The 23,717-nt window shown below is 41.1% G+C and overlaps 1 protein-coding gene across 1 annotated transcript in view; it reads right to left on the reverse strand.

Moving 5' to 3' along the window:
• Ryr3 (ryanodine receptor 3) overlaps nucleotides 1-23,717 on the reverse strand; it is a 517,407-nt gene that overhangs the window by 17,968 nt on the left and 475,722 nt on the right. Inside the window, exons 74-91 of the mRNA XM_058584663.1 lie at nucleotides 21,364-21,460; nucleotides 19,671-19,777; nucleotides 19,119-19,170; nucleotides 18,144-18,200; nucleotides 17,098-17,197; nucleotides 16,869-16,948; nucleotides 15,285-15,361; nucleotides 12,564-12,637; nucleotides 12,299-12,316; nucleotides 11,787-11,867; nucleotides 11,305-11,393; nucleotides 9,902-10,030; nucleotides 8,369-8,473; nucleotides 6,552-6,633; nucleotides 4,586-5,916; nucleotides 2,710-2,768; nucleotides 1,586-1,757; nucleotides 377-463 (exon numbers count right to left, since the gene is read on the reverse strand). Of these exons, the coding sequence (XP_058440646.1) occupies nucleotides 377-463; nucleotides 1,586-1,757; nucleotides 2,710-2,768; nucleotides 4,586-5,916; nucleotides 6,552-6,633; nucleotides 8,369-8,473; nucleotides 9,902-10,030; nucleotides 11,305-11,393; nucleotides 11,787-11,867; nucleotides 12,299-12,316; nucleotides 12,564-12,637; nucleotides 15,285-15,361; nucleotides 16,869-16,948; nucleotides 17,098-17,197; nucleotides 18,144-18,200; nucleotides 19,119-19,170; nucleotides 19,671-19,777; nucleotides 21,364-21,460 (2,797 nt within the window). The remainder of the gene's footprint in view (nucleotides 1-376; nucleotides 464-1,585; nucleotides 1,758-2,709; nucleotides 2,769-4,585; nucleotides 5,917-6,551; nucleotides 6,634-8,368; nucleotides 8,474-9,901; nucleotides 10,031-11,304; nucleotides 11,394-11,786; nucleotides 11,868-12,298; nucleotides 12,317-12,563; nucleotides 12,638-15,284; nucleotides 15,362-16,868; nucleotides 16,949-17,097; nucleotides 17,198-18,143; nucleotides 18,201-19,118; nucleotides 19,171-19,670; nucleotides 19,778-21,363; nucleotides 21,461-23,717) is intronic.

A 23,717-nucleotide genomic window follows, 5' to 3' on the forward strand; every position in this document is an offset into this window, starting at 1 on the left:
ATTCTTCTTTCATAATAGTTTTAAGATATGGGCCAACTCTAATGGCTCTATTATTTATCAAGGAAAGAACTATATTTGTTATTAAATTTTTATATACACCACAGTTCCTAATATAGGGTCTAGCTCAATAAATATTTGAAGATTGAGTTAAATAATGACTACAACAAGCCTGAACTATTGAAATAGTGCCCTAACTTGCTCTCCTTGCCAGCAGTCTCTATTCTATGCTTTTTAGAATTCAAAATCTTAGAAACTTCCTTAGATATTAGAATTTTTGCTGTCATCAAGAGCATGAGTTCTGTTATAGTTCCCCCAAAATACATAGTACATTTAGTTTATAACATATTTAGCAAGTAATCCCTGAATGAAGTGTCACCTTATAAAAAAGCAGGATGAAGTTGATAGCGAAGGCTACAAACAGAGCAAGGAACCTCAGGTTGTAGAAATTCCTGGCCAGGTAGTGCTGCAAAGAGAAGAACAGGCAGAAATCGAAGAGCTCTGGGAGGGAAAGAGAACTTTCCTGCCTCACACAAGAGATCTGCTCTGGCTAATTTATGTGGGTAACTACTCTGTGGTTACCATTCTTTTAGGATAATCTTTGGTTACTACTCTTTTAGGTCAATCCTGCACTTCTTAACAGTGGCATGAATTATTTGAGGAACCAGAAATGTTGGTTTAAAAAAATTGCTTAGAATAATGTTCAAAAGAACCCTCCTGTCCTGGCTCATCCCTCAGAGGACCAAATGCCTAACATGCCACAACAGAGGATCACCTGCTATGCAAGTACTGTATGTGTTTTCATGATCACTCCATATAGGAAGTAGTTGATTTGGAAATTATGAGTGATCTTTGCCCACAGAAGACCCCTGATGCTCCCTCCACCCCCTTAGTGCAGTCAGACTGTGGTCCAGAGTACTTGTGCCTTTGTAAGTGATAGCTCCAGGAACCTCCTTCACGGGCATTATTCCAATCTCACCACCATCTTCCCCAGAAAATGAGGCCTGGAGTGGCAGCTGTTGGGGAAAGTAAGGTTCTAGTCTCTCTTTAAGGGAACCCTGCTAATAATTCCAAGGAAGATGTAATCCTGGCCACCAGCAACTGCACCTCAGAGGGCAACTTATCACAGAAAGAACATTACAAGCCATATTGAGGTTTGATTGCCTGCTAGAAGAGTAAAGATTCAGGGACCAATGTGGGAACTTCATCCAACAGGGGCAACGTCGTTCTGAATTCCTAATGATCAAACTACTTCTGAACTTTTAGACCAGGATGAGCTAAGTCCCCACCTAATAGACATAAAGGACCAGCTAGAAAGAAGTGTTCCCACTCTCCTGGGGGAAAAACAGGGCAGGGGATATTCTGTGATTGGGTAGAGGTGTAGAAGGCTGTGGCTTTTCCCATTTTTCTTTTCCTGCAACTCAAAAGGAACAGGTAGATAAGTGAGAAGAGGAAAAGAACAGGAATGAGGAAGGAGAGAAGGTGTAATCATCCAAATGGTGGAATGAATCAGCGGTAGCTCTCAGGTCTGCCTGGGGATGACCCCCCCACACCAGGAAGAGAACGGGGGGGGGGGGCTAGAGCTTACCAATAACTTGGTCTGGTAGATTTCTAGCCCTTTAAAGAAGTTGGCCATTAGGGCTTCGGGCTTCTCAACCTTCTGACCACGTCGTCGCTTCTTCTTCTTTGTCACTTCAGCCCACAGGTCCTCGGCTTGCATCTCCTCTTTGGCTTTGTCCTCCTTTTCTCCGTCTTCCATACTGCAGGGATGAGAAACCCACTCAGTTGGAGAGCAGGGAAGCAGATCTAGCCCAGAAAGAGACTAGAGAGAAATTGGGGTTGATAAGTGGGAGATGGGATTGCTCCTAGAGGGTGGAGACCTCAGATCTTTAACAACCCACCATGGCTGACACTGAATCTCTATTTAATGAGTGTGGCCATTCTGATGATCCCTGTCACATCAGTGATATACTCTTCTTCTAAAGGTAGGCTTAACAATTTTATTCCTCCTTCAGAAAATTTGCCCTTTCTTTTGAAATCCATCTTGGGAGTTAGCAACAGTGCCTATTATTCTAAGATTGTGGCAGGAATTAAATAAAATATTGCATAAAAGGGCCTAGCACAGGCCTGACATATAGGTATTCAATAAATGTTAAATATTATCCATAGTATATGAAGTTACTAAGTGTAGGGGTTTGATAATGTGTTCGGTGAAACAGTGAAAATCCAGCAACCTATTGGAACTATAAAGTTAATAAGATAAATAGAATGTATATATGCATTATAGAGCTGAGGTGAAAAGAAATAAGCCAGAGCTTGCAGAATATCTATTGCTTGTATTAATAGAAATCAGGTTTTCTATTTACCATAGCAATAGAGTAGTAGATGCTATCAAGAAGTATCTGCCAAAAGGAAAAAAAAAAAAAAAAAGGTGGAGAAAGGTGGGAGGTGATCGCATGAAAAGCAAAGGGAGATCAGTAAAACAGAGGAAAGGGAACAGAGGTGGGAAAGGCGAGGGAGGGGGGAAGTGCTGGGAGTGATACTGGCCAAATTATATTGTTATATTGTGTGCATGTACTAATACATAACAACAAATCCCACCATTAAGTATAACTATAATGCACCAACAAAAATATGTGGAGGAAAAAAAATCAGAAACAAAGGAACTATCTGCCACAGCAATAAGAGCAGTCCATGCTACTGAGAACTTACTCTGCCTTCTCTGATTCTACTTTTCCTTCTGCGTCACATGCTGCCTTCATCTCTGCTGCCTAGATAAAAATAACAATCAATCAAGGGTTCCTTAAGAAGTGAGTTCATGATGATCCATGTCATTGGCCATTTTCTTCTTGGTTACAAGTCCCAGAGTCTTTTTCCCTTCCTGTTTCAGCTTCTCTCAGGATCACAGAATATAATATATATCAAGTTATATATCAAGCTACTCTGGAGAGATGCCAAAAAAAAAGATATCAAACTTTTAAACTCAATTGTCCTTGTATTATTATTCCTTAGACTCAAGCAGAAAATTTGTGCTCAGACCTTGTGAGGGCCCCCACGGCAGCAGTCCTACTGCCCCATGGGGTAAGACACGGGAAACAGTGGAGCCAAGTCAAATTCAGAGCCGGCTTCCATCTGACAGGCTTCCTGCCTTGTCTTCAGTCCTCTCATCACTACCCCAGTCCCTCTGACTGATGACCACTGCACTTAGAATACAGTCAAGCAGACCTGGCCTTTCTCTCCATCCTCATCTTGTACCGCTTGACCCGACTCCCCAATCCAAATATTAGACCTTCTTCCTTTCCTGGAACATTCCAGATCCTTCTTTGCACTTGAGCCTTGGCACCAGTCATATCCTCTGCCTGGAGTATGGCTGACTTGGCTTCCCATATGCCTGTTATCTTTCAGGACTTTGCTTATACAACCCCTTTTCAGAAACCTCCTTGGCTACCCCTTTTAGAGTGGGCCCAAGTCCACTCTATAACACATTAGCTTGTTTTTTCTGAACATGCATTACAAATGGTAATTATCTTATTTATCTGTTTTCTCCTACTAGAAGAAGCTTAAGCTCCATGAAAGCAAAAATGTTTCTCTGTTGTTAACCAAAGTATCCCCATATCCTAGAACACAACCTGGCACATATAGTCGCTGAATGAGTTTCTATTATGTTTCAAACCATTTTATGTTATGAGCTTCATAAGGGAGCAAAGCAGAATGAATGAATTCCTACAATTCTGCTGACTTCATCCCTGACTGTCTGCCCCAGGTGTTTTCTCCTACACATTTCCAGTCCCTGATATTTCTCCTTCCTAGCATACTTCATGTTTGCAATGACTTATCCAATGTCTGTCTTCTTCACTAAACCTCAGGGACAATGCACTTTTCATTTACCACTACGTTCTTAGAACCTAAAAGAGTGATAAGTACATATTATATTTTTAATAAATAAGAATGGAATGATGAATAAAAGTAGTCTTTGGGCTCTGATTTCTTCACACTTTCTACTGTCTTTGATGTTAGAATAACACTGTGCATTGGATGCTACAAAAGAGAGAGACAACCAGAATCTCCCATGGCCAATGGTCTCTGCCATCTTGTTTGCTTCATCTGCTTGAATAGCTCAGGTGCTACCTGGATAGTGGGTGCATTACAAGGATAAATGGGTCCTAAATGTGGTCAGCTTCATTGGGAGGTTATGCTAAGTCATATGATATCATCTATGCTTTTGAAGACACTGCAGAAGTATTGTCACAGAAGAAAAGTCTCCTCCTACATTGTAGTTGGTTTTCTATTCTTTCAGTTCACTGAATGAACCTGTGCACATTTGAACAAAAATCTGAAGCTAGGTGAAGTCCCAGGCCATCATGTCAGAACTCGACAATATAAACCACAATCTGCCCAGCCACTAAACACTGAAACAATATCGAAGTCTAGATATCCCCAGATGCTGCAGAATTGGAATTATAAGATCAGGGTAACTAGCAGAGCCAGTGTCTAATGCACTGTTAGCTCCTGGGCAGTTAGTGTCAGTACTGACTGCAAGATGAGTCTTTTTGAGGGGATAAAGATGATAAAAACAGATTATGCTCACCTGTGCTTTCTTTTTCTTCTGTACAGTACTCTCTAACGTTGGGGGTTCATCTTTGCCAATAATTTCGGACAGGTCCCCCAAACCTACTTCAGGCCCATGCTTTAAGCCACCTTCTTTCTTTGGGTGCAATCCAAAGAGGTCTGACATGATGTCTGCATCTCCCTTCTCGCCCTTGACAAAGTGTACTAGTTCGGTTGGGATACCAGGCTCAGTTACTTCCACCTTCTCAGCCTCCACAGCATCATCATGGATACCAAACTGAGTTGGGTCTGGCATGTCACCCAAGATCTTGGTCACTCTGATGTTCTTTGCCCCTTCTACTAGGCCCCCTCCAAATACTGTGTTCCAGAGGATCTGGAAGATTCCTCCCAATACGGTGAAGAACAGTTGGAACAATCCCACGAACAACATCCAGAAAAAAGAGAAGAACACCTTCACCAGTTCCTTGGCAGTCATCTTTTTCACATTTCTGTACTGCTTCTTGAGGTTCTTCACGGTTGCCTTCTTCAGGAAGTTGGCAATATTTCTCTTTGCTGCGGCACAGGCCATGGCAAACGCAGAGGAAGACTCAAAAGACCTGTCCTCCTCCTCCTCACCCTCAATTTCTAACATATAAGGAGAATCTTCATCTTCTTCCTCCTCCTCTTCTGGCCTGTCAGCTGAATCGGATTCAGAGATCTGAGATGCTAACTGCATTTCAAAGATGGTATCCTCACAGAAGTTCACAAACAACTCCATCTTTTCTTGCTCCCCACCTTCATTCACAACATCAAAAATGAACTGTCGCTTAGATTCCTTCACCTGAGGCTTCTCCCACTGAGTTCGACTGGATTCGCTGATTTCAAAGTAAACACGCTCAATTTTCTTGGCCCCACCCATGATCTCAATTCGTCCTAGGTATGGCTCAAAGTAATTTAGCACACTTTCTGCCGGGTCCAACAGACACTTCAGGCGAGAATCATTTGGCATGTGCTCAGAAAGATTTGTCAATAACACAGCCACATTAAACCCTATGTCTTTGGCTGGCTCATGGAACCGGTCTACAAAATCAATGTAGTTAAACATGTCATTCTCGTCAGCTTCTGCACATGAAAGGAGAAAGTCAATCTCTGACTGTGTATATTGCTTTTGCCCTTCCATGGCCTTCTGGAATTCTTTTTTGGAGATAATCCCTTTACCATCTGGGTCATATTCTTTGAAGGTGTCTGAGCTGGTTAAGTCTTTAAGTTTCAAGAACATGTCAAAGAATTTCAAGATCATTTCTACATTAGTAGATGATTCTACCAGTGTGTCAACCATCTGCTTGCCAATAGTTCCATTTACCACATTCCCTGTGAGGCAGGTTCAGAAAGACATACAAATATATAAATAAACCTGAGCCATCATACAACTGGTCAGGTAGCTACTTTTAGAGGACTTATGTGCCAAATCAGTCAGCTCTTTTCTGACCATGATGATTTGGAAAATGGGTAGGAGGGAGCAGCAAGCCATAAAGACTACACCACTAGGAGACAAGGGAGAAGAAACAAAGGGAAGAAGATGGCCACACCATGGCCTTTTTTTTTTTTTTTGACCTGGGGCCCAGAAAGTGGTTTCATTATCAGAATACTGGGGTTCCTCCTATCCCCTTAGGCCTTTGAGGGTGCCCCCCAGATTGCTGGCATACACACTGGCAGCCAGATGTATTGAAAAGCAATGGGGAAAGGGAGAGGATAGGGAAGAGCAAAGCTTGGAGGTTTTCCCCAGTTCATTCTGGCTTTCCTATTGATATAAAATGAGTTGGCTTCAGGCTTTGTCCATCAGACCATATGCCCCTCACTCATTTTTTTCTCTCTGAAAATTTAGCATTCTAATCAATCTCATATAGCATCAGTGACCTGCCAGAAGGATCATCTGAGTGATTAGTCAGGTTAGTGCTCAGGCAATTACAGTCGTGTGAATGCCTAGTTATACCAAACAGCCCAACCTTCCAGGAGGGACAGAAGCATCACCACCATGTCCTGAAGGAGATCCAAGAGTTCCTTCAGCAGCTCGATCTGACTGGAATCCTAGAACAGAAACAGGAGATACCCCTGAGCTATCTGATCCCTCAGCAAAGTACCAGGCAGTGAGCAAGAAGAGCCTGCTCTGGAAAGGTCGGTGAAGGCAGCATCAAGGTCAGGAATGAGTTCCCTTCTCACTGCGAACGAGGATGTCTTATCCTCCACTGTTTGAGGCATCAGGAGACTCATAGCAGGACTCGTCCATCAGTGTCCTTTGCATTTCTCCTTTTATTAGTACAATGTGGCAGAGAGACATACATCGTTGTCCAACACTACTGAACAACCCAATCCACCAGAGAGCCTTTAGGTTTCTCTAGTAGTTCACATTGTCATTTTCTATGCTGGAAAATTACTATCAGCTTTATGGAAATACTATTGCAATCAAATTATGGTGTCAAGGTTATAGTCAACCAGTGGGTTTTCCTTTCCTTCTGATTTGATTTAGATAATCCTGATGCTGGTTGGTGGTGATCTGGGTGCCATTGGTTCCTTAAAATAGGGTATGATTGAGGCTATTCCTCCAGATGGTTTTGATACCAGCCTGTTTGGTCTTAATTTCAGCAATGTAGAAATTAAGTTAGCTCTGTATTTTAGATATAAGAAAAATGATCCTTGGATCTAATCTGAGAATGAATTTAAAATTAAGAAACGATCCTTGGAAGAGTGATCTGAGGGTGAAATTAAAATATGTTTTCTGGGTCACATTTATTTAATAGCCTATCTCTGAAAGACACAGTGATTTGCCTAGCCCTTCAAATTTCTGAGGAAATTTCCCTTATCTATGGTGTCACAGCTACATAGAAAAACACCATAGAGATATGTTAGATCTGAGAAGAGACCTCAGAGATCATCCATTCTAAGTCAGAATATTTTATAGATTATGAAATTTAAAAAAAGGAAGTGACTTTCTAAAAATCACTGGTGAGGAGGTGATTGGGCCAGGACTCCTATCTCTAGAGTCTCTACACCAAACTGCCCCAGTTGAAAAGAAGTGGATGGAGTACTGCCAAATTTGTAGCCCTCCCAAGAACTCTCTCCTCCCATAAGGCCAGAGTCAAAAGGGGAAAAATGAAAGGGTTAAATAGCACATTCCAGAAGAGAGGAGGCAGATGTGACAGCCTGGAGAATTTTAGATCCATGTTATTTAAATTAATGCTGCAAATGTTACTCTAATCAGCTTGAAACACACATCCCGAGGTTCTCCCTCATGTGTTGCCATGGAGAGAGGTGATCAACTCTACATATGCTACATTTATTTGGCCATAATAAATGCTCTGAGTGATTCTGCTTCGTCTTGCCAGAGAGATGGGGAGTGAGAAGGAGAGGCAGAGATGGGAGGGGGGAAGCAAAGGTGAGAGAGAAGGGCTATGTGGATTACAGAGACATGCAACATTGGACAGATCAGACGAGGCGAGTAGTGTTTATAAACTGACAAAACAGTGACAAGGAAGCAAAAACAGATTAGCACCACAGAAAGCAAGTTTTGAGGCAATGACGAAAAGATCAGGTTGGTGGGACACAAAGAAGGAAGCTGCATTCATGCAAAAGCCCATACAGGATCCCCATTGGAGGCATTTATTCCTGTCTCCCATTTTGGTCCTTAGTTTAAAAAATCAGACCTACTCTGCATGGCTTTTCTAGCCTTTGATCAAGCAGCTACATCCATAATGAAAAAACCAAGGGGTGAGAATTTGTTTAGCATTTCACACCAATGAAATGTGCGGGGAACAGGCCACAGTACCTGAGAGAGTTTCATCTGCATGTTAGCAAACACATGGAGGAAGCCAACCACCGCGTCCCACAGCCGGCTGTGAGCCAGGCTCTGCTGGTTCCCGATGCAGGGGCCCTGTGGAGAGCAGGACACCCTTATTTCACTTCAGCATCACAAGTTGCTCTGACACTTGCCCTAGTAGGGCATTCGACACCTACTTTTATGAGCAGATAGCACTTTCCCAAAGTCTCATATTTTATAGCTCAGTTTTTCCCACAAGATGTTACTTTTTTTATTTTTCTCATCCCAGTTGTAGGGTATTATGTTTAGGAAAAAACATGAAGAATTTCACAGTGCACTGATTTTTCAGAGACTTTTTTTGGAGGGGACAGGGGCATAGAAATGCATTCTTCAAATAAAATCTTACACTGAAGAACAATATTTAAAATAATTAAATGCTTTGGTTGAAGCAGAGCTGAAGGGCTCTCCTGCCTGCCCTCACCCACCCCTTCTCCTAAGAGGCCTTCTGAGGAACTCAAGGATTCTGTGGAGTACAGTTTGAAAACAAAAGGTGGGCAAGTAATTGGTTATCAGCAAAGCTACACATAAATGCTGACAACAGGACTCTCTGATAAGTTTAAAAATTCTGTAATAATGATAAAATCACCTCTAGGATTTTATTAAACTTCAGGTTATAATACCATCCTTTAAATTTCTTTTCTGAAAGACAAATGTACACAGATGACCTAATTACTAGTATGTACTTTGTGTGTTAATAACCTTCCTATTTTCGAAGATCATTATTAAACCAACACTGCTTCTTCTTAACTCTTCCTGATAGTGTATTTTTTCTACGTTTTAACCAATTGCCAAATCATTCTTCAATAAGAAATTCTTAAAAGGACATAGGTACTATCTCAAGTTCTGGAAAAATCTTGTCAGAATTCCCAAAGAGATGAGCAGGAGAACTATTGTCTGCATTCCCAAATCACATGTTTGCTTAAAAATAAGTTTGTGTATAACCAGGTTTGTGTATAACCAGTGGCTTCTTTAGAAGCCACTATATTCCTTTTGGAACAAAACTGGTTGTTGAAGGAAATTCACATTCACAAAAATGAGCTGCTTTGTTTCAGTTAAATGCTCCAGGGGAAATTCTAAAGATTAGGATAGATTCTGCCCAGATCAAATCAAATCCTCGTCAAATATGCTCAATGATCTCCTTCAGTATTTCACATTCTGTGGAACATGAAATCAGAAATGAAGGTGCAAGAAAGGGGATGGAATATTTCCTTTTCTTTCCTTGCTTTTCTCTTTCTGCAAGAAATATGATGACAATACCACCAATAGGTCCCACTGTGTGTGTTTTTGGTGTGTGTGTTGGGGGGGCACAAAGTCTAAGCTGCCATAGAGTACAGGTCCTTTGGGTTCCTAATTCTAGATAAGAAATAGTGTCAGTGTTAGGGCTGGGGGCACAGTGCACTGTCTATATCCAAATATTCTGTAGAAAATGGGAATGTGAAAAATGTTCTTTTTGTCTTCGAGTCTGTACTCATTAGTGCATACCTGAATATACTCAGTAAGAGAATTGAAAATTTGCTTGGTGACTGCCAGAGCTTTAGAAAAATTGTGCTGTCCAGATTCATCAATGATATCCTTCCCTGAATAGTACCAGTAGAAATCACTGATTGATTCCTAAAAACAAACAAATAGAGTTTAGTATTTCTCAGACTTCAGTCGGTAAAGCTGAACTCAATGTGTGGGAGTATGAGAGAATCCTACAACTCTGTGACCTCTTTCCTATGACAGGAGCCAGGGATTCTGTGAAGGACAGTCACCTGGTCCCTAGAGTCTTTTAAGCATAAATATTTCCCTCCAGGGAAGAAAAGCTAAGAGACAGGTTAGCCTTTAGCACCTGGGAGACCATGATATGGGACATCTAATCAAAGTGAGAAATGTACACCAAAGAGAATATTGACTATAATTCAAATAAAGTAACAGCAACAATAGCTAACATTTCAAATGCAAGATATGGTTCTCAGCACTTTCCATTTAGTAAAGTTCTCAATCTACTATCATTCTATGAGGCACGTCCTTCATTTTATAGATGAGAAAACTGGAACACAGAGAAATTAAATTGATTGTTACAGGTCACCCAAAAGAGGCAAAACCAGAATAAGGAATCAACAAAGAGGATCTTTTTTCATATTTGTGCAGATTTTCTCAAAACAATTTGGATTTTCATTCAAAACAATTAAACCAAGTGACTTTTCAACACTAACAACTTGGCAAATCATTCCCATCACCTTGTTTAATTTTTCTTCCTGGTATAATCTGTTCTTCTCATTCACAGGTTGCTTTATAGCTCTTGGGCATTGTGCCTATATTTTCACTGGCAAAACTAAAGTATACCAGCATTTTATAATAGATAATTTGATATTTGATCTCTCCCCTTTGCTTCTGTTGTTAAACATACTTTTTAAGCATCTGACTTCCCATAAGCATAAGGACACAGATAAAAAATGCCATCCTTACTGGGGCTTGACTGTACAGAAGGTCTCCAACTTATGAGGTCTGACTTATAATTTTTCAACTTTACAAGGGCATGAAAGCAATATGAGTTCAGTAGAAACTATACTTTGAATTTTGAATTTTGTTCTTTTCCTTGGGCTAGCAATATATGGTATTATATTCTCTTGTGGTACAGTGAACTTCAGCTCTCAGCCAGCCACACAATCATGAAGGCAAACAGCAGATACTTTAAGGTTGTACCAGGTTGCTAAACTAAGATGCTCAGTAGGCTCAGTGCATTAAATGCATTTTCAGCATATGATGGGTTTATCAGGTCATAACCCCTTTGTAAGTTGAAGAGAATTATTTGTATCCTGGGCCATCTGAATCCTGTGTAGCTGTCTTTACCTTTGGAAGTATAGGTGAGAGGTGCCATTGTCCAAGGCCCTCCCACTCACCTGCAGGCGGAGAAGGTAGTCCACAGTGCTGATAATGATGTTCACAGTGGTGGTGTTGCCCATCTGAGTCCTCAGGAAGTTCTGAAAGTCTGAGAGTACCAGTGCTGGGTCAGAGCCTGGCCTCATCATGTGGAGGGAACCAGGCATGCCCCTTGGCTGAGCTTAGAAGAGGCACACCATGGGGAAAGTCTGCAGGTCAGGACTCTACTTTGAGTCCTCCCAACCTGGTGACCCTGAAATGAGACTTAAGAAGGCCTAAGGGGATAGATGAAAAGGGCTGGAGATTCTAGAAGTTTAGCGTTGGTAGTGCTTCATAACATCGGCCATGAAGTCGAAGTGGTCTCAGGTAGACCTTCTTATGAAAGAATGGATTGACGGATGTCCTTGGGCTAGTGACTGGTTGATTCAAACAGCACACACCAAACTGAATTATAACTGTGCCCCTGAATGTTTTCTCTTGACAAATCTTGTGCTCCACTTACCACTGTTATGTCCTTCACACAGTAACTGCAGGAATCTGAAGAGATCTCGGGTGAACTCATCATTCTGGAGCACCTTTTCACCTTGAAAACAGAACATCTTGGTGAGCAATTGTATGGCTTCTCAACATGGAACACCTTTTAATGCAAATGACTGCAAAAAAATGTCAAAGGGTGGTGTAGGAATGGTTTGGAGAAGGGATGCTGGGTGAATGGTGAGAAACCAAATTAATCTGAAGCTGAGGCTGCAGAGCACAGAGCTTGACAAAGGTAAATTATTTAGCCCCGAGACTCAGTCAGTAATGAGACCAAGTAGAACAATGGCAGTAAATAGTTCACAGTCCATAGCCCATGCTTTACAGAAAGAAGACACTTCTTTAATTAAGCCTTAAACTGCTGAGTTAAACTCGACATGCAACCACCAAACCTAAGATGTGTCTGTGCAGAGGCAATTAAATTAAATCTCTTAGGATTCACACACATGGCAGGAATCCAGGCCAGAAACTCAAACTTACCACGCTCACGAACAATGACTGGCAGTAAGAAAGAGAGAAGAGTACAAAGTAAGAAACTCATCAAAACCACAATTAGTTGTCTTTACATAAAACTGGTTCTATGAACACATCCGGCCTGGAGGTTTTATCGAAATACTAATGGAAACATTTTGCTCAAACGCAGTAAGTATTTGGGGATTCAGAAGCCATGAGAGTGGGCTCTAACCAAAAAGAGTTAAGGTTTTAATCAGGAAGAGAATGACCTTGACATTCATTAGTTACTTACGTGTTCCCTCTTCAGTAACCATCCCCAGGCCTTCCGCTTTATTCTGCCTTTCAAAGGCATTCAAATCAAGGACACTTTTAACAGACAAAAGAAAACAATGTTCAGGTCTATGCATGCTGGGGAAATGGATTTGTAATGCCAGTGTCTCTATTGACTAAGAATATCCTGTCCCTCTATTATCATAGATGGACTAACACATTAAGGTATGGTTCAAAATCCAGCAGTCCCTCGGCTTTGTGCCAAACAATGTTTACAGACACTGTGACTCAGATCTTGTCACGAGCATGGAGAAGGGTCATAAACACTCATGGCAACTCTCATTGTCCAGTCTGTGTCCTTGCTAATAGACAAAGGTTCAGAAAGGCTTCCCAAATGAGGAAGAATTGATCTGTTTCTAAGGTCTCTTCAGGAACAGTTTACTATTAACTGTTCCCTCCTTTTCCTTCTTTCTCTGAGGATCACATGGACTTGTGACTTCCAGAGCACAGTATGAGTACTGATGGAGAGTGCTGTACACATCCAGATTTTGAAGGCTACACCCTTTGATGATCCTACATAGTTCAGGAGCCAAAAGCACGGAGAGTAAGCTGTCACAGGCAGTGGTGTCCTGAGGTGTTCCTGAACTTGTGACAAGCTGGTCTTTCTGTCCTCACTTTCTCCAACCTCCTCCTGGTCACCAACACAGCCAAATTTTATGTAGCCATGAAAAACCATAAAGCTTGATAATAAGAGAACTGTATGATCAGATTATTTCCAAACAGAGTTCCTATTTTACCCAAAGAGTCTAACTTTCCCCTACTTGAAGGTTTTGGAAAACATAAAGTCTTTTAAGAATGTAACTCTTGGGAAGTTTATGACTGAGCCCATTAAGACTCTGTAAAACCTAGCCTTCCTCCTACTACTGGGCAAAGGAAATGATTGTTGGACTGGAAGGACACTGGTATTTCTTTTTTCTTTTTAGAGAATCACATGTTCTGCAATTCAGGTGAATTTGAAACAGAAAACAGTGAAATTTCTATTGCTATCTTTGTTGTTTTCTCTCCAGATTCTACTATAAAAAGGGCCTGTGCAACCACAAACAACTATCCTTCTATTTTGGTTTTGTGTCAGGGGAGGATAACATGGAAAAGGACATTTGGACCCAGTTGTTTTGATTTTGAATCTTTGCAATGAAATTTCTGATCTTCACTCCATCTCTAAACACCAATGCTGAATGTTTTAATGTCTCTCCCACTTTTAGATGTTTTAAAAATATGTATTATTTTTATAATTACCAAAAATCCATTAAAATATCTTAAAATTTGTGTTAGGAGTCAATTGGCGACTGAGTGTATGTTACCTGTCCCTCCCTACCATCATTATAAAAAAATTACAAACAAATTTAGCAATATTGAGTACTATGGAATAGTGAGAGACCTTTAAGAAATTTAATGGAGAATTTCATGAGCAATTGCCTTGATTTTTGCCATTTCTGAGTCCACATGTACTATTTTCCTCCTAGTTAGCAGACTTAGAAGTATTACATTTTCTTTTCCTAAGAGAGATAATAAACTAATAGTAGGAAAAAAATGGTATTGAGAATAAGGGATCAAATTGCAGCTCAAATAAGCCCCTTATTGCGCCAGGGTACAATATTTACCTAATCAAATAAGGTTAGCAAAATTATGAAGTCTGCTGAAAGAAAAGCTGTTCTTCCTCCAAATTTTCAAGTGGAAAACCTAATGTTCCATTTTAAATCATATTACTTAGAGGGAAATGAGCTAAATTATTATAACTTTGATTTCTTTTCAAATGAGCTCTGGATTATTTGAAATACACATGAATTTTAGAGAATAAGGTGATATTTTTTTTTCTTGGAAGGACTTCTAGATCATTTCTGAAATGAGCAAGAGTGGTTATCTTATGACTTTGGGTTATATATTATTTATTTGTCAGAGGGTTCAGCTAGGAGAGGTGGCTTACACAACTTGGTAATACATGTTAATACTTTGTTTTTTAGGTTACGCCAAGATGTTCCTATGCTAAGATGTACCTCATCAAAATGGATGTGACAAAATACTCAAAGATCATTAAAGACAAAGATTAATAAAGTGCCTAATGTGTCTAATGAAAACAGCCTTGAGTCACAGTGAGGGATCCTCCCTTTTCCCCACTCCTTTTTGGTCTGACTTTTCTGGGCACGTGTTTGAGGAGAACTAAAAGTATAGACTGAGCCTCCCAGGAAAAGAATCTAATGGAAAAGGACATGAGAAAGGGGAGAAAAAGACAATAGCTGTTAGTAGGAAAAAAATGTGCTGCTATGGCACACACCTGTAATCCCAATGACTCGGGAGGCTGAGGCAAGAGGATCACAAGTTCAAGGTCAGCCTCAGCAATTTCACAAGACCCTGTCTCAAAACAAAAAGTAAAAAGGGCTGGGGATAGCTCAGTGGTAGAGAGGCCTTGGGTTCAATCCCAGTTTGTGGTGTGGTGGGGGACATATCAACAGTGGTGAAGTGTCTGTCTGTGGCTAACGGAGATTACATTTCCCCTCTGAATGCTGTTTGAATGTAACCCCAGAGGCTGGAGAACCATACCCACCCTTCAGCTTTCTAAAGTAGGTGACTCCTGAGCCTTCTTTCAATAATTCCATGACATGCCAGTTAATTTTATGCATCTGTCCTCCTTTCTCTTGAATAATGAACCATTTTAAGAAATGCTGAGTGGTTTCCTCATATTTACCTGCAAGATTGCATAAGACCAGAAAGGCTTTGGAAGAATCCAGCATCTTTTTTCTCCTTTAAGTAATCTAGCATTTTCTGCAAGGGAGACACATTTTAAAGGGAAAAGCAATGAAAGCTATGCCACAAGTATTGGCTCTCTTAATCCCAATAGAATAACTGCAAATCCCCAGATGCAGGGGTATCAAAATTACCAACAGAATTCAAAACAAAAGAAAAACATACATGTCTGAGTCCCACTCTCTTACAGAACCTCTACTTACAGTCAGAATCTCTTGGATGGATTAGGCTTGTTTTATAAAGGCTTATTAGTATTTCTGCTAGAGCAGCAGGTAGACCTTTGACTTCATGGATCTGTTTGAAGTCACTCATATTTGGGAATGAGCACTAGACTGCAACACAGTAATGCTTAATGTTGCTGAGGTATCATCTGAATTGCTCATGCTTATGAATTTGGCAGACAGGAGAAAAAAATCTTAGTAATAAACTTAGTTGAAAGCTCAGTATTTCTTTCACAAGAGACATCTCCTGTGTTCTCTGTTATGGGGAAGACAGGAACTTTGTCTTTTTTTCAAAAAGGCAAAATAAAAATTAAAAAAAGAGAGATCCTTCAAGATAGTCAGTTGGCAAGTGCTGGTGGACAAAGCAGGAAATAAGACACAACTAAGCAAATGACAGTTCCTACTAAAGAATTTGTTTAGACTGAGTTAAAGACTAGGCAAACTATGTACAATATAGTGGTTATGATTTGGATATTCTCAGAGACCCTCAGATATAATTTCATGAATGTCAAAAGTCTGTTGGACACTTTGCCAAAAGGTGCACACAAGTGCTCTTAGCCATATCTTGAAGTGCCTGGGGGATACCAATGCACTCCTGGTCTTCTGCATTCAGTTTTAATTCAGATAACAGAATTAATGCAACAATGTATATTTTTAATGTATTTATCAAACATTAAAAATAAATAGATATGCAATTAAAAAAATAGAATTAATGCCATGCGCCAGGCCCTTGCTGTGTGCTTCTGTGAGTCGTCCCATTTAATGTCTAATAGAATGTCAGCTGCATGTTGGCAGGGAATTTTATTTGTCTCACTACACGCTCAGCCCTTACATCAGATGGCATGCTCAGCAAATAGTGAATAATTGTTGAACAAATGAACGAAGGAATAAGTGAATGAATAACAGTCATGTGGGGTTATCGAACCCCTAACCACAATGATAAGGTGGTCACTGTAAAGTAGCTAATAAGTGAAAGGACTAAAATAAAAACCCAAGGCTTAGGAAACTTCCTCTGGAGTATATATAGATTTTTGCAGAAAATCATCTATGATAAAAAGCAAAGTTCCTTTTTTAACCCTGGGTAAAAGCTCTTTATTAAGCTTATATTTGCCTGTAAACTCTAAGCCCTGGTTTTCTCTGTGTTCCCAGCAACTCTGACATAATTGGCCACTAAGGACAAACACCCACAAGGTGATTCTGGATGGCCTCCCTAGGCAGCAGTCAACACCTTTTCCATGAAGAGGCTGACGGCTGTCAAATGGAGTACCCCATGAACTCTGCACAACCTCCTGGAATCCTGTTACCTGTTGTACACCAGCGTTGCCTCCATTCAGAATGGCAATCCCCAGCTTCAGAGTCTCGACCACCATGGGGCTCATCTCACCTGCCACAGTGAAGAGTTGATTGAATCACCAAGGAAACAGGTGGTGAATCACACCTTCTGGGCTTATGAGGACTTGTTAATAATGACTATGTCACCGCATGATCTCTCTATGGTAGTCACATGGGTTCATCAGAAGTGGGGCAAATCACCTTTGCTGGCGCTTATCATCTGAAGCACCATTTCTGCAGCACCTCGCTCATGCAGTCGAGCTTGCTGATAGAGGGTTTTCTGCTTCTCCATCTCTTTCTCCTAGAAAAAAAAAAAAAATCTCAGGGAAATATCTGTCTCCCAGCCTCTGCTGCTCCTTCCCTATCTCTATCTCTGTCTTCTGTCCACATTTGCCTCCAGGGAATTCACTGGGCTGAGGTAAGGTGAGAAAGTCTTTAGTTGCCTGAGGAAGGCATAATTTTGAATAAAATAAACCTCTGAAGTTTATTTATAAACATTGCCCAGCTTTCCAAAACTGTCTACCCATAATTCCTTCATGTTTTGATGGTGAATTTTCCATTTATGGTTATGACAGGTAAAACAGTCTCTTCCCCATTGATACTATAATTAATAGTAAGCAACCTAAGATTAAAATGTGTTTTTTCAATGTTTTGTCATCTGGGTGACCTGCTGAAGGGTCAACTTGATAGCTCTCTGAGTGGAGGAAAATGCCCACTTATCTAGAATACTCAGACCACAGTTAGTAGATGCTTTCCACCAGATCTCAGTACTAGATTGTCAAAGCTCTCCAGAAATATAATTACATTCATTACTCCTGTTTTATTCTGTTTGGTAAATTGACTATCAAATATCACAAGCAATTTAAAATAGTTTAATCTTAACAATTTCAGGGTCTCACACCCTAGATTTGCATTTATAGATGAGTAGTGCAACAACCACACAAGTGTCTCTATGGCTCTGATTTTTCACTTGGATACTTGAATTTGTTCCTATTAGGATAATATTTAGGAAGAAGCAAAATATCTCCCATGAAACCAACCCAGTGGGGTGGTTTGCTGATCAGTGTGCTGCCTGCTCCCTTGCTAGGCAGGAGACAGACCACAGACACACAAGTGGGTGTTCTTTATGAAGGAACATCAGAAACACTTGGTGGGTAAGCCCCATATGCTAAAGCCAGCACCACCTCGGAAGGCCCATCATGATGGCCTGGGAAGGTGGCCCTGTTTTAATCTTTGTGAAAACTTACCTCAAATGTTTTTTCCTTGTCTTCATCCTCTTCTTCATCCTCACCACTCTGACAGCTCTGGGTTCCATGGAGCAGAGAAGGGAGACAGAATTAAAATTAAAGGTGAGTGTGTCTCATAATTGATAAACTCTTCTACTTTGCAAGACAGGGGACAGGCTGAAATTCACAGGTTCTTCAGGATTTCAGCAGTTTGTAAAACCAGGAATATTTTGAGCACTGCAGGGCAACATTATAGTTTAAATGCCATCTTTGTAGTCATCATGCAGGTCAGACATGAGAAATGGGAACACTGAGATCACATGATCAATGGGGACCTATCTGGTTGAACCACTGACCTGAACTGTCCTCCCTGGTAAAGTTCTGGTATAAATGGAGAAAAGAATGCAGGGACTTGAACACAGCACCAAGGCAATGGCAATAAGATTGGGACGTGATCCTAAAGTGCCCTTTCCCATTGTGGCCCTGTGGTGTAGCTGGATAAAGGCAGAGGTGCTCCTGCACCCCACATATCCTCCTTCCCGCCTGGCATGAGAGTTTTCTGGGAAGGAGCACTTTCCCATCCACTCCTCATTCCAGAATTCACCATCCTTCCAGGTGATATCTCCCTGGACACTTTCCCTCTTCTGGAACACTAGAATCTCCCTGGTTTCTAGACCTGTTTCCTTCACCTACAGATATGTTTGAACCCTACTGAACATACAAAGATAGTCTATATGCCTGAGTCCCATTTAGCTGGCTACAGAACTGTCACATGAGCCTAGCCATCAGCAGCCATGGTTTCTGCAAAGCTTCAGGATTTCCTGAGGAGGATATAGAGTGGATTACTGATGCTACCCTTGTGACACACGACTCATGCAATGTCTGGAACCCATGCCTAACCAAGTCCCCATCCTCCTGCTCACATGACAGTTTCCATATGCCTGAAGAGGTCTAAAGGAGACAGACTGAGATAATGTGCAGAAAATGCTGGTGTACCTTGGCCATCATGCTGGAATAGGAGGTGTACAAAGGATCATCTTCCAATTTGCTGGAAAGAATGGAGGAAATATTTAGCAGGCTACTTTTTGGAACTCTCAGAAAACACTAACAGCCATATAAATCTCAAATTACATGTATAAGTGAATTATTTAGTTGCTGAGGCTGGCCTTGAACTTTTGATCCTCCTTGCCTCAGCCTCTGGAGTCACTAGGATTACAGGCGTGTACCACCACACTGGGCTAAATTATTTAAAAAATACTTTTCCTCACTCTGATTCTTAGAAGTTGCTCTAAAAATCTGAATCATCATGGGCTTGACATGGGATTAAGGGACAAGGTTACAACATCAGGCTGTCTAATCTCCAGACTCAGGGTTTGGCATTATGATGAGGACTGTGGCTTGATGTAGTTCCTCTAGAGGTTTCTTGATGGCCCCAAATAGGGCAGCTCAAACTTGACGTCCCTTCCACCCCATGCTGTCTGAAAAGGAGGAGCTGGGATTGACCTGACCATCCCTGCCACCCAGGAGGAGGGCCCTGGTTGTGCTGACCTCCTCTCTGTGAGAGCATTGCGGCTAAAATGGAGAATGATCTGATGAAGTGGGTCTGGTTGCTTTTCCATTTCTTCCTCCTCCTCCTCTTCCACCTTGGGAGACTTCTACACAAACCAACATAGATTGGTGTTAGGCACAAGTCTTAGCATGAGCCACATAACTGCATGCGAACAAAGAAAAGGTCAAGCGCAAGGCACAAAGGGCATCAGACTGAAAGCAGAAAAAGAAACCACACTACACCACATATTTATTTCAGGAGAGAAGTCCTGAGGATGCAAGGTTGGTATATATATATATATATATATATATGTTTTTCCAGCCAATCAAAGAAACATTCCAATTTTAGGTTAAATAAAAGAAAAGAAAAAGCAAAAAAGCTGACTACAGGGGAAGAACTATAGACCCCCATCAGCAGAACTCTCATGCAAGCTCTGGGCACCTGAGTTCAGGAGGGAAACCCTGCAGAGTTACCTATGAGACTCTCTCTCTGGCCAATACTTAAAATTTCCATTGGAGAACTGGGATAGAGATGGAGTAGTGCAAAGTTACAAAGCTCTGGGGCCATTTTGGGTCTGTATTATCCTTCATTCAATCCAGCAAAACATGTTGCTTTCTTAATCTCACATTCTACTCTAAAATTCTCATTGTTCCCCAGAGCTACTGTCCTGGAGCTGAAAGCCTGGCACTTCTCCTCTTATCAAGTCTTTTCTCTTTGTTCTTTTACAGGAAGGGAAATAGCAGCTGATGCCAGAGGTAAAAGTGAATTTCCTAGCAGTGCCAAGTCAGCAGGGAGGATCGTATTTGGTGAATAACAGAGACTGTGTAAAAGACTAAGAAGGAGAGGATCAAAATGATGCTCATTTGTCAACTTCACACAAATTGAAAAAGTGGCCAACCAAGGAATTGTTTTACTTACTGACAGAAATATATGGGAAGAATCAAGGACTGCCCCTCCCCCCCCCAAAAAAAAACGAAGGAAAACAAGGAGACAGGCTTAAGAGAAAAAAAAAGGGAAGAGGAAAAGAAATAGTGTGAAAAGAGAAATGTAGAAAAAGGTAGATATAAGAAGCACAGTGTACAACTAGGGGACAGTAAGTGATAAGAGAGAAATATAAATGGGGGAGAAGGAGAAAACAGAACCATGAGAGAGTTTATTTTCTTTCTGAACCAGGATGAGGCTCTGTGGTACCTTTGCAATATGCTTTTCCCCCTTGTGTGTCCTTTTGAGTAGTTCCAGAGCATAAAGTCTGTTAGAGACAGAGCATGCCAAATCTTCTGAAGGGCCAGTACAGAAATGTGAAATGCAGGAAGGGTAGGTATTTAGATGCATCTTCCCTAAAGCACAGCTATGGATTAGGAATGTCAGGTCTTGGCTGGGGTGGCCTCCTGCAACCAGTGGTGCTCAAAACTTAACTTAGCATGAATTCTCCATGACATGGCTGCATTCAAGAAATATTAGTTGCTAATGATGATGAAGATGAGAGTGAAAAGAGTATTAGCACCTCCAAGTGAAAATTCATCCTCTGGCTCTGATGACCATTAGCAGGGCCTCCCCTGAGAATTTACAGTTAGTTCCTTTCAAATTAATACATTTAGTTCTTTGGGAAGGTTTAACTGTTATCACACACATATGAACACCAAAATCAAATTCATTCACACCCATGTCTGCTCCAGTTGAGTCAGTACTTACAGCCAAATCCTGTACTAGTTTCTCTTCAAAGGAATACGCCTCTGTTTCTATCCAAAATCTCTGATAGCCATGGAGGAAGAGGTTAATAGAGCGGTGCCTGAGCGGAAGGGTGAGAGTGAGGTCAAGAGGGTTTGTGGGACTTGTCATTTTAGTTTGGGCGGTTCATGGTTAGTAAGCAGGACAGGCTTTTGTACAATTCTGATCTTCTGATTGGTCAGATCGACCAGCAGCATACCATAAGCATTCATTGCAAAGAAAAGTGAACTCTCTAACTAGATGGTTCCCAAATACTGCAGCACCTTCTGAAAACAATGGTTAAAGCAAGCCACAGCAGTAGCTGTAACCCAAATCTGGTCTCACATGGTCTTTGTTGAATTTCCCGCTAGTGACAACTAATTAGGTCAAGTAACAGTCCTAAAGTATTTTTTTTATATGGCAATTTAGTCATTCCTTGGGTTGGCCACTTGATCAGGTAAACCAATCTAAATCATGCAGTTTCTAAGTAGTTGGCTTCAAGTATGCTGAAAACATCAACCTGTGGTTTTTGTTGTTGTTGGTTGGTTTGTTTGTTTTTTTGCTTTTCCAAGGAACCACACCAGCAGGGGTGCTCTGGCTTTTACTTAGGAAGGTGAAACATGGGCACATTACATCACAAGCACATCTTCCTGTGCCTCAGGGTTCTAGCTATGCCCCTGGCATCTGAGTAACTGGCATGAGCCACTTCCTATAAGCCAGGGTTAACTTTTGAGAATATTAGCCCCTGAATATGAGGGGAATGGTGGGGGGAGGGAGAGAAAAGGAAGATAAAAGACCAGAGTCATTAAGCCCTAGTCATGGTTTTGGTAGAACACAACCTTTGCCATCTTTCTTTAAAATCTGACCAATCAGAATTCTTTTAAAAAATTGTACAGATTTGTGTTTTTATGGTAATATTAAATCATGATCAAGAGAGGAGGAGTGTGCACAGGTTACATTACCATTAAAATGGGTATAAGCCTGTCATACTGAGTTTTTTCATTAACCTTTTCCAGCCAAACCCGTTGAAAGGTGCTCAGGAAGAAATTGTTAATTGTGTGTCTGGAGAAAAGCATACAGGTTTTCTTTTAAAAACTGACACCAGAGAAACAGTTACCACATAATAAAATAAATCTATTTAGCTTGTTTTAGTTTGGAAGAATCCGTGTAGTTTAGATCATCACAAGGTGGGGAAGGAATTGTCTCCACCACGAGCGTCTTGGTTAGTTGCTGCTCTTATGAAATCTATTTACAATCTTCCATGCTAGAGAGAAAACCCAGGGCAACCCTTCTAAAGTTTCTGAGTTAGGAGTAGCCACACCACATCAAGGATATGGTGAATTCCTGGACTTATTTGTATAGTGGTAGAATTGCTGAAGGAATAGCCCAAATGTGAAAGGAGAACACTAACATTTTCAGTGGATTTAGGAAACAGTGGTTGATTTTGAGAGAGGTGATTTCTGCCTAGCTGGCCTTGCTGCTCTGGCGACGTGTGCTTGGAACTGAGCTCTTCTGGAGGCCACGTTAGCACAGTACCAGGTAGGGATCTCACACAGACAGGAAAGTGAATACATTTTAATGATTCCTTACTTCTAGGAAACAAGTCAAAATCCTATGCATATTTGCCTTTTTCACTAAGCTATGAATTTCACCTTTCTACTAGGACTTTAGCACCCTTCGTGCCCATGACTATTAGACTTATTTTTTTTTTCAACTTTTTATTCATGAATTCTACTTGACTTAGTAATGCCTCAGTCTGTCCCAAAGACAGTAAACTGCTAGAGCAGTTCTGTGTCTCAGAGGCTCTGATTCTCCTTCATCTATGAAGGTTCTAATGAGGAAAGTTCAGTTGGCTCAGCACAGGGCAATAGACAGTCTGGATAAATGATGGCCAGGATCCACAGTTCAATGAAAGCAAAGGCTGAGCAGAGGAATGGTCCCCGATCTCATATTCCAAAAAACACACCTGTGTATATGGGATTTGGAGTATGCTTATCCAAGTCAATTTACTTTCCCTGACCAGGTGAGGATGTTCCCAGTGACTTGGAAGCTGATGAAGCAGAGGTTTACAGTCAATTACCAGCTTTGTTTATTGATCACAGGCCTGACCTTACCCACTCTGCAATGAGTCTGAAGATGAGGATGTTTCCATATCACCAAAGACAATGAGTCAGTCCCAGTGGTCAATGCTGACCCAGTCTGTCACTGATATTGTTACGGTTTGGCTCTTACATATCCACTAATGGCCATTTGTTGAAGGCTTAGTCACCAACCTTTGGCACTGCTGGGAAGTGGGGAGCCTTCAGCAGGTGGGGCCTAGTGAAAGGAAGTTAGGTCAA

This window comes from Marmota monax, unplaced genomic scaffold (genome assembly GCF_021218885.2).
Source record: "Marmota monax isolate L192 unplaced genomic scaffold, Marmota_monax_Labrador192_F-V1.1 WCK01_AAM20220418_F8-fsc00001, whole genome shotgun sequence".
NCBI classification, from domain to species: Eukaryota; Metazoa; Chordata; class Mammalia; order Rodentia; family Sciuridae; genus Marmota; species Marmota monax.